The sequence below is a fragment of the Sylvia atricapilla genome, chromosome 5 (genome assembly GCF_009819655.1).
Source record: "Sylvia atricapilla isolate bSylAtr1 chromosome 5, bSylAtr1.pri, whole genome shotgun sequence".
NCBI classification, from domain to species: domain Eukaryota; kingdom Metazoa; phylum Chordata; class Aves; order Passeriformes; family Sylviidae; genus Sylvia; species Sylvia atricapilla.
The window spans coordinates 17,257,409-17,273,747 of NC_089144.1; the positions used below are offsets into that span (position 1 = coordinate 17,257,409).

Here is a 16,339-nt window from a genome sequence, read left to right on the forward strand (position 1 = left end):
GTATTTGACTGTGTCTGCTCTGTAAATTTTTCAGTAGTTGGTGGCTGGATTGGGGAGAAATAGAGGAAGATAATACTGACATGAGATGAGTTTGATGCTCATAAGTACAGTGGTCCTTCTCCTGGGGGAGCAAATTTCTTGGTGTGAGCACCTTTTGCTGGGTGATTTTTCCTAGCAATCACTACTATCTAGCTTCCAGAACACATACATTCAAACCCTGTGAATACAGAATATAAAGAGCTAGTATTAGGCCAGAGATTCTGAACTGGATTCTATTTTGAAATCTGATATTGTAGGGACAATACCCACATTACCAAAAGACAGGCCAAAAATAAGCTCTAAGAGTGGAGCTTATTTTAGAGGCTGTGACTTGTTCTCAGGTACAGATTGCTAATTTAGGAGACACAGGGCAATAAGAAGAGCTTCTGTGAGTCCATTGCCAGAAGAATCTTCTGCAATCACCTCTGTGCCAACTTTCAGACCCCTCTCCCCATGAAAGAAAGGCATTGACAAACTGTCTGGGGTGGAGGAACCACCAAGACATATGACTTCACCACTTCCCTGCTTCAGTACCCAATGAGGGGAGGCTGAGAGAACTGAAGAGAAGATGATCAGGAGAAACCTTACTGCTGTTCACAACTACCTAATGGGATGATGTGGAGAAGTGGAGTCAGACTCTTCTCAGAGGCACAAGAGACACTGAACATACGGAAAATTGCAATTTGATAAGGAGAAGCATTTTCAGCATAAGGGTAGTTGAGCAGTGCAGTAAGGACTCAGAGGGACTGCAGGATCTCCATCCCTGAAAATTCAAAATTTGACTGGTCACAGGCCAGAGCATTATGATCTAGTTGGCCATGCTTTGAGCAGCAGGCTGGGCGTGGAGGCCTTCAGAGGACCCTCTCAAGTGTGTGCAATTCTGTAACAAAGTGTATGTTCTGCCTATAGTATGTTCTGTCATAGTCCTAATATATCTTACAGGGCAGCTGACAGACTTTCTTACAGTTACACTTGTATTTAGGTTTCAATCACAAACGCTGTTTTGTACCTTTTTTTCTTGAGCTCAGTAATCTGCAAGACAATCTGAGTCTGAATTCTATCTGTATCTCATTGTTCCTTAAAAGCTTTAATAAATAAGTTAAATGAAAGAAAGGGGAGTTCTAAATTACTTCAAAAAAACCCACTCTAATTTGAACAGCACGTGATAAAATAAATGTCTTACAGTAAATGCAACAGCACTGCTAAAATAGCAGCTGGTACCCACTGCAGAGAGCAGTGTTTCCCAGTAGCTAAGGTTGTACTAGTGGAGTAAATTCTGAGGCGTGGCTTAACCTCTTTTCTTAAGTTTAACAGAATAAAGGAGGGACTTGTAGTTCCAACAGAAAGATTTCATCTGTGATGGTACTGCTAGGTACCACCCCATAACAGTGATCTGTATTGGCATTTACAGTATTGCCCAAACGCTAGTGCCTGATCCCTCATAGGGAAGCCTGTCCCTAAAAGCTGTGATGGAATAAGATGCCAAGGTCTGATGTCCTGTGCATCTTCACTCAGTCTGGCTCCAATAGCACCCTTCTTCCCTCCAAGGAGCTGGGCTATCAGACACTGTGGTTTATTTATTCCAAGAAATAACTGAACCAGTATGAAATCTCTGCAAGAACAACATCATGTTGTTTGCATTATTATCATTAGGACATTCCTCTACCACGTGCCCAGATATCCTTTAGTAGCACTTTTAGTCCTTTTCCATGACAGAGATACAAAAGGCTACATTCATGACAAAAATGAGCAGGGAATTTAAAGGAGGGATTGTTTGCTTGAAAATCGCTCTTCCTATCTGAAAACATTTTCACTGCTGTCCTTACAAGTAACTTAATGCTTCTGCAACAGAATGATTAGCCAGGGAGCAATTCTCTCTTTTGACTTTGGGTATTCAGTGGCACTTGTTTTATCAGTTGCAGTGTTTCTCCTGGGCAATCAGCTTCTCTTGTGAGTCTTTCACTCAGAACTGGGAAAAAAAAAATAAACTAGTCAGAAGCAGATATTTTTCCTTTGTGTTGTTGACTAAAAATTCAGCCAGTGAAATCCTTCCCTGCAGAAATCAATGAACTGTGTTCAGCTCTAAGTATGATGTGTCCCTTAGGGATCCATAGTGGGACCAGTACAATTTAATATTTTCATCAATGACACAGGCACTGGTTTCTAGGGCACCTTCAGCAAGTTTGTAGATGACACCAGGCTGAGTGGTGTGGTTGGTTGACAAGAGGGAAGGGATGCCATCCAGGACCTTGGCAGACTGCAGGAGCTGGGTCCATGTGAACCTCCTGATGTTTAACAAGACCAAGTGGAAGGTCCTCCATCTGGGTCAGGGCAGGCCCCAGTATCAGTACAGACTGGTCAATGAAAGGATTGGGAGTAACCCTGCAGAGAAGGACTTGGGGGTACTGATAGACAAAAAATTTGATATGAGCCAGCAATGTTACAGCTCAGAAAGTCAGCTGTGTCCCAGGTGGCATCACAAAAACTCGGAGCATGATTCATGCCTCTGCTCTGCTATAGTGAGACCCCACCTACAGCACTGCATCCAGCTCTGGGGTCCCCAGAGCAGGAAGGACATGGACCTGTTGGAGCAATTCCAGAGGAGACCACCAGGATGGTCAGAGGAGCACCTCTGCTATGAAGACAGGCTGAGAGATTTGAGGTGGTTCAGCCTGAAAAAGAGAAACCTCTAAGGAGACTTTATTGTGGCCTTTTAATATATAAAGGGGGCTTGTGGGATTATTTTATCAAAGCCTGTAGTGACAGGATAAGAGGGCACTAGCTTTAAACTGGAAGAATGTACTGAAAGTACATTTAGTTGGACATTAGGAAACCTTTTTGTTTTTTGATGATGATGGTGATGATAGATTGGAACAGTTTGCCCAGAGAAACTGTGGGTGCTCCATCCCTGAAAGTGTTTAAGATCAGCTTGGACAGGGCAAGCAATTGGTTGAGCAATCTGATGAATGCAAGATGTATTCATGGCGCTGGGGTTGGGCTAGATTTTAAAGTCCCCTTTAAATTCAAACCAGTCTGTGCTTCTATGACAGAGGGTTTGTTAATACCATACAGCTTGGATAGACTAGAAAGGGCAGGTCCCAGTTCTCCTGCCTCCTTGCCATTGCATTCTCATTCCTTTTTGTCCACGTTTTCATTTCTCTAACCACACATTGAGCAGTTGCCTGTTGTGAGTAAGCAGGAGTCACAAGTCACTGATCAGGTTCCAGTTGTGTCAGGTACTATATGGATTCAGAAAGGAAGGATTATTTCTACCTTCACAAAGGTGATATTTGTTGGAAATCAAACACTGTGAATGTGTGGGGATGTATTGACTTCTGTGGGCAGCCCTCAAAGAGTTGGTCTGATGTCCTTGTAGATCAGACTGCACAGGAGGGTGTTGCTGATGCCTGCCTTGCCATGGTTTTGTGAAGCTGTTAACATGGAATGAGTTTAGAGGGGGGATTACTTTTGGTTCCCTTATACTTAGCAGGTAGTGCTGCTTCAAAAGTATGTATTCAAAAATACTGAAATTGTCATTTTTTTGTTGCACGTTTCCCGATCACATTTGTGTGATATTTATTCTCAAGGATTACAAATCCCTTGAGCTGGGACCAGCTTTCTCTTTTTGTTTGCCAGTCATAATTGGACACTGGGCTCTGAGACCTCTGACCAAGTTTGCGATAGCAATACTAACAGCAAGAATATTTTTTCTATTTCTGCACTTGTTTGTTTTTTGCACATCTCTCAGTTGCATGATAAAAATCAATTGCATCAGTTTCACTCCATTTATAATTCTGTATTTTTAGTGTAACACTGTTAGGTTTGCTGTAAATATGGATTTAAAGATAATGTTTACCCCCCTGTACCTTTTTTACGAAACACAAAATTGGACCTGTAGTTGGACCTGTAGGATATTTCTTTTTTCTCAGTAATGGTGGGTTTTTTGTGGTGGGTTTATTTTTTTTTGTTTGTTGGTTTGGTGTTTTTTTGTTTTGGTGTTTTTTTGGTTTTTTGTTTTTTTTAGTAGCTTTATAAAACTTCTATTCCATCTGGTTTTGCAGTATAAAAACTGGAGATTTCCGCAGTGGTAGGACTTTACTCTTTCATCACTTTCCCTGCAGCCATAGGAACCTGACCAAGAGGCCACCAAATGATCAGATCTTCAGGTCTCTACCAGTACCATATGAAAGGCAGCATTTACAATAGCCTGCCACATCTGAGTTCTAAGTACACTGGTATTTTTCTGTGATCATTTCGGGTGAAATTCATGAAGACATCAGGTGTAGAACATTTCTCTGGGACAGGCTTTTATATGTAGTAGTGATGCCATTCCTGTGATATTTATGCGGCCAAGTCACTTCTGAATGATGAACTTGTTAAATGCTGAGTTGAGCTTTATTCTCACAATCCTACATTTGGCCATTAATCTTTTTTTGATAATTGAATAATTTCATATATTTTGATTGAAATCCTCTCTCATTTCCTTTTCTCCATTTTTGGTGGCACGTTTCAAAAAAGCGCTATCTTTTTATTTCAGTCTTTACAGAAAAATACTGCACTGCTAACCATGTGGATAAACTTCCTGGTCCTAGGGACTGGGTCCAGATTCTTCAGGATCAAATTAAACTTGCAAGAAGACGATTAAAAAGAGGCTCAGGTATGTATAAAAATATGAGGAACAACATGTGAGTGTAAGATTGAAAACTTAGAGCCTTTGTATCTACAGAAGTATTTTTCCTGTTGACTGTAGAGTTGTACTTGTTCATTCTATGAAAATTAGCACTCTAACACTTTAGCAAGTTTCTGTGGGTTTGGAGTGGTAGCGGGTTTAGGAGCTGTCTTTACAGACAAGTTAAGTGTGAGTCTTTCTCAAATGTCTCCTTTCCTTTTGGCATCCAAACTTTTCTTCCCAAAAATTAGCTGATCCATCCAGGGTTGCAGGTAGAAATTTTTTAGTTCTATGTTGTTTAGTCTGACAAGCCACTTGCCGTACTGTTAAGACATAAGCCAACTGACCTTTCCCTCTAAACTGTATGTGTCTGGAAGAACAGATGAGTCTTCCCACATTCCTTGTGAAAGAATTGGCAAAAAAACCACCCCAAAACAAAAGAAAAACCACCCACCCTGGTTGTGCCAGCAAGGCTCTGCAATTTGTGGGAGGCAGCTTGCCAGCAGTTACAGGTAATCTAGGCAGGGTTTTGTAGCAAAGCTGCTCAGCTTGGGTTGGGATAACTTGGATGCTTGGGACAGCCTGAGCAAGCTCAGTGCTGAGCTTTCACCCTGACAGCACACAGCTCCTGAGCCCTCAGCTCCAGCCATGAACGTGCAGCCTAGAAATCCCCAGTAGGATTCTTGGGAAAGCAATGTTACTGATTAAGAGACATGTAATTACCTTATAAACGATAACTAGTCTCCTTCCCATCTTCATCCCTCCATTCCTACAAGGGGCTTTCTCCATATGAGGCTTCACTTCTTCTTTCTCATCCTGCAGTTTTCTTAAGGTTCTCTCAGGGCTGTATTTCTGGCCTGTCTCTCCCTGGGCATATCTGACACTACTGTCTGAGGCACTTCACTTGCACCACCTCCTTAAACACAGTCCTTTGCTGTTACTGTATTTAGTTGCCTGCCTTTTCCCCTCTTCCCTTCTGCCCATCACCACAATTAAGTGCCTGTTAGCATCCATGGGATGGGAAACATGATGGCTCCGCAGGGGATGCTCACCCCGTGGGCCCTGGTGGTGAGCAAGACCGCAGGAAATGTCCTCTCCATCTCCCTGTCTCACAGAGCCAACCTTTTCTGTCCAAAGCTGCATCTCTGAAACACACACTTAGGCTGGCATCTGAAATCATTCTCCACAACATTATTAATGCCAGGAGGGAAAAGCATAAGACAGAGGAAAATGAGAAACACCCAGAGACAGAAATAACACAGAGGGAGGACAAAAGTGCAGATTATTCGGTAGTATAAGCTTCCCAGCATAGAGAAACAAACCAGCACTGGCTTTAGAAAAGGTTTCTTGTGTGTTGGGGGAGGGAGGACAGAGGGATACAAGATAATCTTGTTAAAGGCAGTGTCAGATTACTGGTGTTGTACAACAGGATTGCTTTCTGCCCCTTCCAAGGCTGCCTTTTGGCCTCCCCAGGACAGGAGGGTGGAAGTGGGATGTCAGGCTCCAGTAAGCTGAAGGGTGCAGTGCAGGATGTGGGGAGCAGAGGGTCCTTGTGTTGTCTGCAGAGGATCCCTCAGGAAAGATGGATTGACCTAATTTTGTTTTGATTTTTATTTTCTTTCATCCTTTTTTATTTGCTTTTCTTCTTGCCTCTGCAGGATATTAATTAAAATGACAATGACGTTCAGCTTTTGCGTTTCAAATGGGGCCACCTCTATCTCTGGTCTTTGCTCAGGATGGGAGAATCTAAGCAGAGGATATTATATGTAAGCTAGCAAGACTATGAAGGAAAATAAGTGAAGCTGAGTAGTATGCCAGAATCAGATAGGCTGCCCTGTCTGTGCTGCAAGAGGGAAGGTAACTTGTTCACCTGTATGTGGATGCGTAGTGAGCAGCAGCCTACCTAGCAGCCCCTCAAGTTTATTTGTTGAAAAAAAAAACAAAACAAACAAAAAAAAAAACCTTCACAATACCTAGACTGGTAAAAAAGCTCTCTCTTTTCATGCTGTTTACTGGCCAATTTCTGAAGTGCCCCAGTTTCTCTCAAATGTAGCCACAGGCAGACATGCTGTTTACAGTGTGTCGGGAGTGACTGAACTGTGGCCACTTGCACCTTTCCAGCCACTGCCATCTCCTCTGGTGGCTGTAACTAACCCAACCTGACCTTGCACTGAAGCAAAGAAGTTTCCCAGGCCTTTGTGACAGCAAAACAGTAGATGGGAGCAGAGAGGCAGAAGCAGACAGCTGGTTGCAGTATCCTTGTATTGTTGAAATAAGATTTGTTGGTACTTTAATGCTACAACTGTGAGCTTCTGATATGAGGAATCTAGAGCTGACCAGGTAACAGATCCGTCTACTCCCATGTTTTGTGTCCAGCACTGGCTGTTAGGAGATGCCTGGGGAGGTCTGTAGGACCAAGGGAACATTTTGGCAGGATAGTCTCTAAGCCCTCAGCAGCTTTATCCTGATGTAGAACTGGTGATGTTGAAATTATGAACAATTTCTCTATTTATTGTGAAACCATACCAAAATCGAGTGTAATTTACATACACCGAAACAGGAGGGGAGGGCAAACATGGAAGGAGAAGCTCTTCCAGGACTTTATGTTGTAAGCCTTGGCTTTTAAGTATTTTGAAACTATGGGACTTGCGGCCACTGAAATGTGGGATTCGTCCCTCTTCTGGCTGAGCCCTTGAGCTCTTCCAGTCTCCCTGTGGCCAGTGGAGCAGAAGCTGAACAAGTGTCCTGTGTCCATACTCCTAGGTCATTCTCTTTGAGTTTTGTCTCCACTTGCTCACTGGAACATGCCAGCTGATCTTGTGGGGATAGACTAAGGTGCCCAAAGAACAAACCTTAGCCAGCATTAATCTAACTTCACCCAGGACTTTCTGAACCAATGTGTCTCCCTGGTGCTTGATCCCATTATTTGTCTACATCAGTTCCTGGTTTGTCATAATGCACAGGCTTTCTATGGAGAAAGCTTAAGATGATCCATTTGTTTCAGAGGTCACAGGACAGCTTTTTAGTCAGCACTCTTTTTGGGCTAAATTTTAACAGCAGAAGTATTTAAGAGAGAAGGAACAGGCTTTTCATCCCGCTTGCCTTCCCCCAAGCCATTCAGTACATCCTCTGATGAGTTTTTCATTTCAAACCAGACAGTAAGACACTGCATTCATGAGCAGCCCTCTCCACTTTATCCTGTGAAACATTATTTTAATCTGAAAATGTAAATCCTGCTCTTTCAATTACAGTAATAATTTCAGAGAATTCTATCAAACAACTGGGGTGGATCTGCTTTTTGTAGCCCCTTCTATAGGGTGTACTCCCATGACTGTTTTCAAATTAAATGAAATTATGATCACTAGATCATAGATGCTGCCCAGCTTCAACCTTATTTACCATATCTGGCCCATGTCCTAGAATTAGGGACTGAAAAAGCTCCTTATTTCAAAAGCTAATAAAAAAAAAAAAAAACACTTAAAAATTCTGCTTTCTAGAAAATAGTTCCCCCGTGTAGATTTTGAAAGGTTGTTATCCTAAGCCAAATAAAAATTCATTTACGTTCTGAATCAATGACAATATTTTTCATAGCTGGGAATATTCTGTTTTTTAATTTATTTATTTTGCTTCAGCTTTTTCTTAGTTCTTTTAGATTATTGCCTGAGATCTGAGACTTGGATAGGGTTTTTTTATTTGTTAGATCTGAGAATAAAGCTGCTGCTGCCATTAAATTTTTATTGGCCTTGTTCAGTCTTTTCAAAATTTCACAAGTTAGCTGTCACAAAGGGGAGAAGAGACTGTGAGGTTAATGTTACAAACAGATGTTATAATTAAAATTAAAGAGGATGATAATATTCTTCAGCCTTGACTACTGGTCCCATGTCATGCCAACAGCAGAGCATATTGGAGCACAGCTTCATCATGCCAGGTCTGTCTTCTCCCAGAAGAGAAGCTGAATCATTTTGGTGGATGGCATGGGATGCAAAGTTGCCCTGGAAGGGAAGAAGTCAAAGGAAATGCATGTGCATAGTTTTCCTTTCTTAAAGCAGCATGACTTACAGTGCAAATTGCCTCGTAATTTACAGTGCTGGACTTGCCCCAGCATGGTCTCTTCACCCTGCAGAAGAGAACACAAGCAGGTGTCTGGTGGCCTTGCCAGTGGCACCACTGAGGGAGACAGTCAGCCATTATCCCAGAGATCTTAAAACGGGTAAAATCAGAGGGAGCTGGCTGGCTGTTCCTGTCACCTCTATGCAGGCACCGTGTTCCAGCCTTTTGATTACTAAACTCTCCATCCATTAATAAGCAGCAGGTCAGGGTTCACACGTCTCCCACAGTAAGTTCTTCCTCCCTTTTTATGTTTTGAAGAGCCCGTGAGCCATTATTCCATAGCAACTGTCCATGGGAAAACTGATGCTGTGGGGGTAATATGTAATAACAATAACATGTAAATTACTACATGGTGGGATTCCTGGGGCTGTCCTGTGCAGGGCCAGGAGTTGGACTTGGGTGATCTTTATGGGTCCCTTCCAACTCAGAATAGCCTATGATTCTGTTCTAACACTGCCACACTACATGGACTAGGAGCTCTTCATGCCAAGTGATTACTTTGTGAGTGACTGGAACCTTTAGATTGCCTGACTCCTTAAAGGAAAATACAGCAATTTTGGAAAACATGTTGAAAATGTTCAGGCAAGATTCATTTAAATAAATTGCATGCAATGATGCTTCATCCTTGAATTGTTGTTTAAAATTAACATTACTTTGTTGCAGTGTAAAATAATGGGGAAGAAGGAAGAAATTGGTTATTTTTTTCCTGGAAATACGCATTTTCTCCCATATCCTTGTTCAAACTGCTGCTTCCATTGTTTTGGATAAGTTTTTTTTCTTCTTTCTGTTTTTATTCAGCCTTCTGATTCCCTTGTTTGTGCTTTTGACACAGTATCTATATGCTGCAAGAGATTGGGTTGATTTTTGCTTAGCAATACACACAGGGCCAGGAAGGATGTAGGATGAAGTCCAACATGTGGTACAGTGTGTTTGTGTCCAGTATTTTAGATAAAAAACAGTAATATTAAAATAGTAACTGCTGTATTCAACTTCTCAGCCCTGAGCACGTGCGTACTTCTGTCCAAAGAGGAAAGCAGCAAGTGTACACTTAACAGACAGACATGGGCCTCAGAAGCTACACAGTTTGGGGGAAATCTAAGGAAATGGGTGCCAGCCTTTACTTTGCAAGAACTGCTGCACTCCTATCTAAGCAAAGGACAGAGAAGAGGCTCTGAGTTCCCACAGTAGGCTCTCTCCCTGCTTGCCTTGTCTTGCAATCTGGCTCAAGACAGTGAGGTTTGGCTGGCAGTCTGTGGGTGTGGTTGTCAAAAGCAAACCTTCCTTCCTTCTTGGAATGACATGTAAGAGCCTTGGTGGTTTTTTATCCATGTTAGGAGGTCGAGGTGTTTGCCATTCCCCTGTGTTTTACTTCACCTGGAGCTGCAGTTACACATCCAGTTTCATAAAACAAATCCTGGCAGCTGCCAAGAAGAGTGAGTAGTTCTCTGGGCATCTGCTGCACTCCCACTCCCTTTCTGGTGCTGGCACAGGCATTCCTGTGGCCATGTTGTCAGTTTTTAACTGGAACTGATCTTGGTGACTATATAAACATTTGTGCTGGCATGAGGAATGAGGCTGGAACAATTGGTGTTGGAGAGCTGAACCTCATCTATCAGTCTTCTCCCAGATGAAAATGGCCAGGTAACTTCTGGTTTGGCAGAGTTTTGGAGACCTCTAGAGACTCAAGTCCTTACTTTCTGAAAGTTCCTTGTTTTCATTTGTTTCTTTCTGTAATATTGCCTTTCTCTGGTGTAAGAAGAGCAGTGTGGTGGAAATGTGACCACATCTCTGGAGCTACTTCAGGAATTGCTGCAGAGATTTCTAGAAAAGCTGTCAGTACAGTGGGCAGCCCGTTGGCACCACCCCTGATATTCATAGAGGGAAGGCTCTCCAGTTCATTGCTAGCGCCCAGATCTGGCTTCCCCCATTTTCATAGCTTGTGTCCCTTCTACCCCAGAGGCCAGATGCAGCTTTAGTTCTTCACAGTATTGCTAGAAGTTGGCCTCAGACTGACACTCAGGATTTTTTAAGCCATGTATGTCCCATTGGCTGTCTCAGCTTCTCATGCTGTCTCCTCCCTTGCACATCAGTCCTTCTATCACTGACAGTCTGGTCCAAATTTAACCCAGCCTAGGTGATCCCTTCTCACTTAGTGAGCCACCTGTCTATTCCAAAATTCAAGGTTTTCACAGTGAGCTGTAACAAGCACTGAATTTGTTTCTGCTCAGGGTGCCACCTTCTCAGAGAAAGCAGAAAAATGTATCAATTCCAGGCACTGAGCTACTTGCAAATCTGTGCCATGAATTTATCAGGGCTCTGCATTTAAACCTTTTGTGGGAGGAAAGCTGCTTGATACTAGGGGGTTAGTTTGTCTATGTTTTCTTTGGTTCAGTTAATTTTACAGAACTGAGAGCATAAAGCTAAAAACTAACCTGACATCCAGGCATGTGGGAGACACAGCAGTCTCATGGTCCAGGGATGGAGAGACAAGGATGGATGGATTACATCAGAAAATTAATGTAGATTAGGAGCTGGATTAGACATTATTATCATGAAGGCAACAACTCAATATCTTCTTGCGCAGAGCCATGATAAGATGATCAGGACAGTTAGCTTAGTCTCAAGTGAGAGGTGAACTGAGTTGCTTAGTGCATCTGCACTTGGTTTTGATCCCTGTGGATATTGTGCAGTGAATGGATGTGAGCAGATATGTATCCACCACACTGACCTTGTACAATGTAGTTCGTAGGACAAGGGATGATCATTTTAAACTACAACACCGTTGATTTAGATTAGATATAAGGAAGAATGTTTTACAATGAAGGTGGTGAAACACTGACACAGGCTGCTCAGAGAGATGCTGGATGCCCCATCCCTGGAATTATTCAAGGTCAGGGCACTGAGCAACCTGATCTAGTTGAAGCTCTCCCTGCTGATTTCAGGAGGGCTGGACAGGCTGACCTTTAAGGTCTGCTCCTAACCAAATTATTCTGTGATTCAGTGATAATGGACTTGTCCTGTATGACCACACCTCATTTGCTGAAGTGCCCTCTAAGATCTCACTGTGCTTCAAAGGCCTTAAATACCATGCTGCAGTGCCAAAAGACAAAGGTAATAGGATTTTGAGTAGGACTTCTGTAGGTTAGGCATGGATTTCCTGTTACACACCTTTGACTTGCTCAGGGTTCACATGCACTTCCCCCAGGTACTACAGCCTAACAAGTCCCTGCACATCTGCTGAGTGAGACAAGCTATGTCTGTGCATTCCCTTGGCCTCTGGCAAACACAGAATGAACAAATTAGGCTTTTAGCCTCTCTTCACCATGGACCAAATTAAGTCAAATGCTCTTGCATAAGTTGTGGGTTGAAAGCATGTGTGTATATACATGTTAATTGCCAGTGTGGTCACATGCTTTTTTAATTACACTGGGCACCTGCATCTTAAAAGACACTTTTCCCTAGTAAATCTGTCCTGCAAAATGAACTTGCCTGTGGTCATGGGAAGTTTGGGTGCAGAAATGGGTGTGTTCCTTTCCCTGCAGGCATGGGGTGACTGTCAGAGGGTGGAGTTCCAGCCTGCAAGGCTCTTCCCCTAAGGACTGCTGGGGACTTTCCTCTCGACTTTATCAAATGATTGCAACTCCTTTTATCATATAGATATCCTGAAACCTTAAAAAGAGCAAGTGTCACTCCATCCCATTGCTGGCACAATTGCTTCTCTATACCCAACTCCCTCTTCCGAGTTAACATTTTTATTATATAAACTTTTTCTCCAAGCAGTGAGTTTTAACTGAGCACTTGCAAATTGCAGCTGAGGAAAGTAGATAGAAAATGCAAAATCACTTCACAGTCTGTAGCTTTTTAATCGCATTCCTGTATTCAGTGAAAGTAATGAGATTTCTTGTTTATATTTGTAATCAGCAGAGGCAACTGACTGTGATGAGAAGCCGGACATTTCTCTACTACAAACAGGTAAAATGCATTAAAATTTTTATCAGTCTCCCATATGTGTTTTTGTTTATTTATGGCACAGAAATACTTTTCAATAATCCTGACTTGCCATGTAAGCTGGGTAATTGCACACAGGACTCTGCTATCTAAAGTTTTGAATGGTCTGTGTTAAAAAAACAAATGCATCAGAATCTTACAATTTTCCCCTCAATTTTATATTCATAAAACCTCAAGGTCCATGGGAGCAGCTAAGCTAATAAGGGCCCGTAAGTTACACTTCTTATGCCAGATAGGAGCTTGTGCTCATCCCTGATATTTCTGGGAGTATTTTTTATCTCTTAACAGAGTTATTGGTAGGGACAAACACAATCATTTGTAGTGTCACATCTCTTAAGTTGTCGGAGGTATTAGCCATAATATCTTGGACTCACAGAAGGATTGCAGACATATTTACATGCTAGTTAAGAATTAGTTTACTTGTTCTTGAAGTGCAGCCACCCTGCATTAAAAGCCTGACAATTGCAATACAGCAGCTTGGCTGTGCAGCTGTGTAGACTGGGAAATAACATTTTTCCACACTGTTGAATTTGGAGTTGAAATCACCAGTCTCACCAGACCGAGACAGAAATTTGAAGCACCCTCGCATTGAGAGTTGGTCCATTAATAGGTGCTGTGATGGTAGGAGCTGAGCTGCCATCCTCTGAAAATCCAGTGGGGCCAGAGTCTGGGGACTTGGTAATCTCCCTGCATTTCAGAGCCTGTAATGTCACTGAGATGCTGCTTCATTTCCCCAAAGGAGAGAGGATCTTGGACAGACAAATAACATCATTGATTATAGTGCGGTTTTGTGTTACTTCATTTAACAACAAAGGGCGATCAGCAATGTTGGAGATCAGCAATGCCATTGCTGGAAGAGCAAGACAGGGCTGGTACTGGGTTTCTGAGTACATCACACAGTACCTGCCAGCTGTGGGGAGGACGGGAGACTACTGGTGACCATCACAGCATCTGTCTCCTGTGCCAGGACTCCCTAATCTCTCTTGCATAAGGGCTGGAGAAGGAGCTTTCACACCCCGCTGCTGTGTGCTGGAGCAGCAGCTGCCAGCCATGGAGCGCTGTCAGAGCACGTGCAGTTACTAAGGAATAGGAGCAGCGGAGCAGTTGGGAGGACAAGCAGCTATAGTCTGGTTCTGGCACGGACCCAGGGGGGGCTGGGAGCATGCACTGCCTGGGAGCTGCCGTCCTGCTTTCCTGGCCAGCCACTGAATAATATTCCAGGGTACGGCTCTGATGAAAGGTGCAGGAAGCTCTGCATTGAAAGGTCTCTTCCAAGTGACATCCTGTTGGTTTCTTTTATTAGGGAGGGAAGCAATTCCGCTGTGAGAGCACCCTAATAAAGGTTGTTAATGCACTGTAGTGTTATCTTTTCATTGCTCCGGTAATCACATTAAGGAGCAGAATTAACAGTTTGCTGTATGTTTCTTGGAGCAGTTTCTGTAGTTGCCACTTGGGTTGTACATCAGGGATGGAAATGAACATGCTGAGATGGTTGTGACAGAGAAGGGACTTCCTTTCCACTCCACTGCAGATCACCCTTGTGGTCTGTGTGCTTGTACACCTTTGAGCTTCCATGCATACAGCTTTTGAGCTGAAATGCTTGTGTGTGGTGTGTGCTGCTCCACACTACCTGTGGAAGGATGCCTAAATAAACCACGCTGCAGTTTGCATTGGGGGGAGGTGGTGCTCACAGGCTGTGAGCCAAGAATTTGATTCACACCCATTATTATATGTGTGCCAGTGCTTCTTTATAGGACATATCTGCGTAATACCATACTGTTGTTGGAAGCAGAATATTTAAAGTGATACATAGACAGTATAATGATGGTAATTATGAGACAGAGCCAAAATATAGATGCTTTCTATCAAGGAATGTTGCAAAAGAGGTGGAATATGATTTTTACAGGGGTCTTTCCCTGTTTTAGTACAGCTGGTTTTACAAAGGGGTGTTTGACAGGTTCTTTAAAGAGAGTCTGTGTGCAATTTATTCAGCTGTCTTCTCTGTTTAGCTTGAAAAATCTTTGGGGAAAAGTCTCTCTGAGTCTGTGTTTGTACAGTGCCTCATGCAATGGGCCTTGGTTGCAGATGACAGCTAATATCAGATAAATCGTGGCCTCAGGTATTAGGAAAAATTTCTTTCCCAAAAGGGTTGTCAAGAACTGGGACATGTCCAGGGAAGTGGTGGAATCCTCATCCTTGGAGGTATTTAAAAGATGAGTAGATGTGGCACTTGGAGGATATGGTTGTTGGTAGACATAGCAGTGCAGATCTTAAGTATCTTTTCCAACCTAAATGATCCTGTAATTCTGTGATCAGTGGTTAACGTGGTGCTTTGGTATAATAAAACCAGAGTGAACTGGGTTGCTTTAGGGGATCTTGCAGAAGACTGGATGGGGAGAAAAGATGGGGTATGGGAGCTATCCATGAACAGTTGCTCTCTTGATCTTCAGTAACTGAACAAACTGTGAAGCCAAAGCATCCAGGGTGAATTACTTGAATCAGTGATAAGTGTTGGTGCTAAAAAACAAGGGAAAACTCAGATTCCAGAGGAATGGTTGCTCTCAACTCTCTGCATCATTGGTGGGAAGAGAGCTGCTTCCAGAGGGAAGGCCAGGTCAACTGCAGTTGTGTTTGGAGGCCTCTCTCCTTTGGTGCCAGCAGGACCAGGCTCCAAGTGCAGTTAATTGGTGCCAGTGCTCACAGCCAGGTCTGAACCAGCTCCCTCTGTGCTGACAAACTATCAAAGTCCTGGGATTTCAGGAGAGCAAGGGGTGCTTTGTTTTCAGAAACCTCTTTTGGAACTCAAAAGCCTTGTAAAAAAAAATGAAGCTGGTACATCCTCATAAAGCTAAGGAAGACATTTTTTCCAATTATATTTTAGCACTTCTGAGCAGAAATGATACTCCTGTGTTAAAATCACTCTCTACACTAAGAGGGCCTTGGCTTTAAAGGGTGTTGATTGAAGGGTGTTTAAAGTACATTGGAAGAACTGTGGCAGTTAAACTTGCTGGGAACTTTGGTTCATTGACAGATAAATCTCAAGAAAATACTAGAAGAATTGTCCCTAACAAATGTTATCAAAGCTCAGTCTTGGAGAGTTCCAATTTTTGCACCTACCCAAAGCTGCAGGCTGTGTCCAGACCTGAGCTGAGACAGATCAGACAGCTCCGGGGGTAATTATCGTGGGCTCAGTGGAAAGGCTGATTAGTTTCTTGGTGATACAGGATACCTGGAGGGTGTGAGATAGATCTTTATCAGGATGAGGATGTGGCAGCTTTTAGAGTCTTTCTGTGTGAGTTGGTATTCTGAAAAGGCTCATCCTATTTCAGTGTACAATTTACGCAAAGTGTTGGGATTTTGTGGTTTAAAAGAAAAACAAAAGGAAGGCGCAGCCCATAAATTCTGCATGTGAGAACAAATGTAAGCCAGCTGCAACACCCTTTTCTTGAATCCTCATCTTGTAAATTGGACTGGAAAGATGTAGCTAGGTATAGGACCATGAGGTAGCACTCC

At 42.9% G+C, this 16,339-nt stretch overlaps 1 protein-coding gene across 3 annotated transcripts in view; it reads left to right on the forward strand.

Moving 5' to 3' along the window:
- The window catches only part of BEND7 (BEN domain containing 7), a 46,547-nt gene that overhangs the window by 27,203 nt on the left and 3,005 nt on the right, over positions 1 to 16,339 (forward strand). The window contains exons 7-9 of one of the 3 annotated variants that reach the window (XM_066318805.1): positions 4,577 to 4,696; positions 5,091 to 5,220; positions 12,740 to 12,790. In XM_066318805.1, coding sequence (XP_066174902.1) covers positions 4,577 to 4,696; positions 5,091 to 5,220; positions 12,740 to 12,752 — 263 coding nt within the window. In that variant the 3' untranslated portion in view covers positions 12,753 to 12,790. The remainder of the gene's footprint in view (positions 1 to 4,576; positions 4,697 to 5,090; positions 5,221 to 12,739; positions 12,791 to 16,339) is intronic. The other 2 variants (XM_066318806.1, XM_066318807.1) reach the window with 2 other exon arrangements.